This window comes from Anoplophora glabripennis, unplaced genomic scaffold, assembly GCF_000390285.2.
Source record: "Anoplophora glabripennis isolate ALB-LARVAE unplaced genomic scaffold, Agla_2.0 scaffold371, whole genome shotgun sequence".
NCBI classification, from domain to species: domain Eukaryota; kingdom Metazoa; phylum Arthropoda; class Insecta; order Coleoptera; family Cerambycidae; genus Anoplophora; species Anoplophora glabripennis.
The window spans coordinates 354,142-359,755 of NW_019416511.1; the positions used below are offsets into that span (position 1 = coordinate 354,142).

Below are 5,614 nucleotides of genomic sequence, written 5' to 3' on the forward strand. Positions count from 1 at the left end.
TCGGGAGTTATAGTAATTTTCGAAGTAGACGGCTGTACATCACCTTCTGAGGGTTGTGGGTTTGAAGCTGTAGCAGTGGACGTTGACGGCTGAGCAATAGGTTTGATCCCTTCTAAAGTGCTTGGATCCGGCCGATCTGACACATATGAAGACAAGAAATCATCTTCATAAAAGATATTTCTATTGAATGGATGTATTCCGGTTGCTAAAAATGCCTTTGTTATGTTTGCTGGCGAGAATGCATGAAGAAAACCCTCGTTAGCAAATGAGGCCACTTCATAAATAGTTATGGTTTTTCCTGGGTTTGACAACATCCAAGAATTCATTGTCGTTTTATATATGGTTTTAAAGGGCCCATATACAGAAATATCTAAAGATTGTAGTCGATGACTACAATGTGGGGGAAATGTAAGTATAATTATATGATTTTCCCTTGCTAACATGACAACTTCAACTGTAATATGCGTTTTATGGTTATCCATCAAAGTCAAGCATAGGTCGTCTGCAGTTGGCTCTACAAATTTTATGAAGTGCTTCATTGCATCTAGAAATCCTTCCTCCGTCATCCAACTAGTAAGATTTGCAACTCCTTTTGCACCAGTAGGTCCTTCTTTCAACATAATTTCTTTAAAGTGTACTCTAGGGAAAATAAAAAATGGAGGGATTGTTCCACCAGATGCATTAATAAATCCAAGCATTGTAACTAAATTGCCTCTCTTGGCTGAGGTCACTTGCCCGACTTGCTTTGAACCTCTTGTTGCTAAAACTTTTGGAGGATTTGTGACCGTGAGACAGCCAGTTTCGTCTAAATTCCATATCATGTGAGGCTTAAATTTATGTTTCTCCAGAACTCGCTGCAAGTTGTTATAAAACTTATTAACATTTGTTTGGTTGAAAGAAGTTGCTCTAGAAAGTGAAGTGTTTTCTGGTTTTCTTANTAGCACTTCCCTGGGAATAATAATTTTCTCAGAACTTATAGGATCAGATGGTTAAGTGATATATATGTAACAGGAAAGCAAGTCAATGAAAAGAAAATTGAGTACATCTGTCTCATATTCTCAAATTAATAGTCTAATACGAAAGTCAACGCTCGTAGCGTAAAAATGATTGGCAACGCTGAGAACAATTTGATGTACCCAGTTCCCACAATGTAGAGAAAAATTGTAGGATCCCCCCTTACTAGGCGAGCTACTTTAAGCCAATCATAAGATCAAACCAGGCTTATGGGCGGGGGTAGAGTGACATATTTTTGAAAAGCCAGTACATGCAAAGCAGAAAAATTGAGATAGTCTCTAATTGGTTTATATCTATTCAAAAAATTATGTGTTGTGGAGGAGAAATTATTATATATTCGTATAAGGTATGTATTAAACTCAGTTTATTTCAAACACATCGTAAACATTAAACATATTAAGATGAAAATTAAAGTTATATCTGGAAACAGCATCATGGGGGCACCCAAGACAGTGCCGAAAAAATCATTCAAACTTTTACAACATTTACGGATGGACGCTGGAACTTCAGACTTCCACAGTATTCAAGCCGAGGAGTTTGATTCTAGCTTTGAAGTAACAGATGGTTATTTCGAATCACTTAAACCCATTGGGAGCAATAGGGTAGTTCCGAGGGCAGTTCCAACTACTAGTGCCGATTATGATCGGAGGCCTATTCCAACTACTAGTACCGATTATGAAGGAGGCCTATTCCAACTAGGTACTAGTGCCGATTATGATCGGAGGCTTATTTCAAGTACTAGTGCCGATTATGATGACATCAGCGAACCCGAAAATGTTTCAACGCCGCAATCAGAAGAAAGTGATGACGAAGAAACCGCCGAGGTGCAAAGGTTTTTGCAAGAAGTGCAGCAATTCGCCAAAAAAAGTAAAAACTTCGCGGTCGCGAAAGTGATGAAGAGATTGGGGCTCTTAAGAAAAATTAAAAAATATGAACACAAATTAAATAATCAAAAAAAAATATTGGCGGAGTATGAGGAAATGATGAATATATGTGACAGAATATCTGAAATAGTGGCGTAGGACGTTATTGAGAACCGCAAAAACAGTTCCTGCTGTTCTGGGGAACTGGAGTGACCCACCTGAACGACGCGCTGGAACAACATGTGTGCCGAGCAACTATATTTTTAAAAATGTTAATATTGCCATTTTTAATTGTTTAAGTTAATTATATTAACAAAAAATATTAATTTTTTCAAATAGCATTTTGTAATAGTTTAAATTTGAATAACTTCATTATATATATATATATAATGGAACTAAAATATTATTATTCTGTCAGAATATTTTAATGTTAAAATTAGTTTTTAGTGTTCTATTTCTGTACATGTACTTGCCATATGTAATTGGAAAATAAATTATTATTATTATTATTATTATTTGTATTATTATCATTAATCTGGTTCTATGAATTATAAAATCAAAATCGTATCCGGATTTTACTTCGGTGATTGTTTCAATTTCTACTTGCAGCGACAAGTATTCGCGAAATGATTCGCTTTATCGTGATACATAAAAATTGAAGGTAGGTGCGATAAGCGACGGAGATAATCAGCAAGGCGATATGCGAGCAACAAAGTTAGGCGCGACGCGCCGGCGAGTGGTTGAGTGCTCGTGTGCCCCAAGTGGTTATAAACGGCGAGACAGCACACAAAATAACATAATGAAAGCGCGGACGCCGGTGCCCAAGACGTCGTCCATAGCGCGATTCCTTGCACCAGCGACGGACGTCGGTCTCAGATCCTCCCGTATCGCTCGCCGTCACCGTCGACAGCGCGGTTCAGGCGTCTGCCGGCAGATGGTCTGGTGGGGGTCGGCTTCAGTGTAGCTTGAACTTCTCAGCCGTCAACATCGCCCTCAACGGCGTTCGAGTGGCCTGTACGGTGCCTAGCTAGTACTTGGTTTAGTACTCTCCCGATCTGTCTGTCTCTTCTGTTGCGTAGCCGTGCAGCCAGTGATATTGGTGCGGAAACCCCGCGACGCGATTCCCATCTATCTAGTGAGGTCGAGTCGCAGTGTCAGTTCCTCGAGGATATGATGAAGTGCTCAACGCTCTTGGTGATAATGTGAGTGAGGGATGTCTGTTCGTAAAGGAGTTTTGACCAGCTGCCTTAGCTGGGAAGATGAAGAATCACCAGACGGTGAAGCAGTTAAAGATTCGGCACCTGGACACCAGATATCATTGCTCCGCAGATTCAGGGCCGTGAAGTCTTCTTGAGGAACTCATTTTCGCGCTAGACATGTATAGAATATCGTACGAAAAATGTGTATGTTTTATATTTCTAGTGATTTTAGCCGTTTTAAGTTGTTCTGGTTTCCGCATAGATAATTTAGCCATGACGGACATTAGCAAAAGAAATTTCCATACCTCAAGTAGTTTTTCAAATTCTGATGAGTTTTTCGATAGGATTTTTAACGTTCGTAGTTCACCAAGTGTTGATACAATTACTCCAACGTATCGTCACAAGATCAGACACCACAGGCAGTTGAGGGCACAAGCTCACAACTCGCACCGACGTTACGACCCGCAGAAGCCGCCCACAGGCCACATAGATGTCCAGGTCTTCCCGCCTCGTGCGGCCGGCTTCCCTCCGACCACGCATCCCAGCGAACACTTTGCCCAGATTCCATCTACCGACATCCACCATCCCCTATTCCCGACCAGACCCATCGTGACCCGCTCCCAGCGGTCCTCCGACAACAAGCGCCATCAATGGCAGCACAGCCAAGAGGAAGACATTTCCAGGAAGGCCTTCAGAGCCGAAATCGTCGTCCTCGCCCAGGCTGAGAGCGGTTCCACATGCGAATGTTTTTTCAAAGTCAACACGACTTTTAAAAATACCAAGCAGTTTCCGGTCAACGATCGGATCCTGCTGAAAATCCCCTGCGATAAAGACGAAAAGTCTCCCAAGTCCAAAAACCTAGTCAGAAACAAAATCCAGTTGGGGAAGAGTTACATTCTCTTCCTCAACGCATCTAATGCCCATACCTATTGGTCGGTAGACGTTCCCAAAATGATTAGACCAATTAAGAGAGCGAAGATTGAGAAGGTCATTAAGAGAGTTTGCAAAACAAAATTCGGTAAGTACCTTTCCTTTTCAAAAAATACCCAGGTTTATCAACTACTATATTTTTCAGAAATACGGTAGAAATGTTTTACTTATGTCATCAGTGTTGTAAATAAGAAAAACAGGAAAAATTCATTCATAATAATCTTAAAAATGTTAAAGATAAAAGTATTGCAAAACAAAAATATGAATAAGTTGATTTTATATATAAATTTATCAAAATGTGATCATCTGATGAAGAAATTCTATTAAATAAACATCTTTATTTTTACTATTTCATCTGATATTTGGTTCAAAATTAAGTTATTACTGAAAACACTTGAGATTTGGCACAAAGCTACAATATATTATTGTTAAACCAACGAATAAGTATTTGCAAGAATTCCAGATAACACTAATTTTTGTACCTATATGTAATAACAATTAATATTTTAATCCTCGCCTTTTTCCCTTTATCTTACCATTTATCGCTATACTACCTTGTATTTGTCTACATATTTTAATTATTTATATTAAAGAGATGTGAAATACATTTGTTTAGAATTTAAGACTAATATGTCGTACTATTGTTTAACAAGAAACAGTATTGTGAAATTTGAAATTGGAAACATGGTATACGGATATACATACAAATACTTGTCTGTGTCTCTTTTCTAAGGTAGCTACCTTCCAGCACACTTACAACTGAGTAAATTCATTTCAGTATGCAGGAAAACTAAAGTTTAAGCAAACATGTCTCAAATAAAACCACACAAAGAAGTTGTTTGGAATAAAAATATTTCAAAAATGCCCAATAATAGGTTCTTAAAATTTGATACTGTTGTTCTTATATTTAGTTTTTATGTGAAAAAGCAATCTAATGGTTTTGCATTTCAGTAAGCCTTCTACACCTATGACTTTATTTGAAATATACCTAGCTAAAATAACGCATTTGCAAAAAAGTTATCCCTATAAAGTTTTTGAGTAAAATTGCATAATGATCACTCCACTTTCTTTTTGTTTTACAGTAGAATAACAATTTTTCAAAATAAGTTTAAATGGGCTGACACAAGGAAATAAGCAATATGAGGAGATAAATTTAAAAAATATGTAAACATAGTTTAATAGTGTTATACTACGAACAAATGAACATATTAGAAAAAAACTTACAATACTTATTATTATTATCTTTCATTTTATTTTCTTAACTATTTTGTATTATCAAACAAAAAGAAAATGTGGTAATTATTAAGCATTTAAGTCTAAAATAAGCAAATAATTGCGACAATATTTTTTTCTCAAGTGTGTTGTTTTAATAAAATATAAATAGATCATTTTAAAAAATTAGGGACATTGAAATTACGCTTTAAAAATAGACACCAGGTGTTTCATTTTAGTGGAAACAGCTTATATCTGAGATTATTATTCTGTATATAAAAAAATGTTTCAAATAAATGTTGTAGCGTTCGTCAGGACAAGAAAGTATGGTACGTAATTTTCTTAAAAACTCACAACTTCTCATATCTGGACAATTATGTTTGTTTTTTCCTATCC

The 5,614-nt window shown here is 36.9% G+C and overlaps 1 protein-coding gene across 1 annotated transcript; it reads left to right on the forward strand.

Moving 5' to 3' along the window:
• Positions 1 to 2,848: 2,848 nt before the first annotated feature.
• Positions 2,849 to 4,162, forward strand: LOC108917624. Its single transcript, XM_023454796.1, has 2 exons — positions 2,849 to 4,094; positions 4,152 to 4,162. Exons 1-2 carry the CDS (start codon positions 3,254 to 3,256, stop codon positions 4,160 to 4,162), a joined length of 852 nt encoding a protein of 283 aa, XP_023310564.1. The 5' UTR covers positions 2,849 to 3,253.
• The last annotated feature ends 1,452 nt before the right edge of the window (positions 4,163 to 5,614 follow it).

Excerpts from the sequence above, each read along its gene's own strand:
- LOC108917624 (XM_023454796.1), top strand. The coding sequence starts at position 3,254 with ATGTATAGAATATCGTACGAAAAATGTGTATGTTTTATATTTCTAGTG.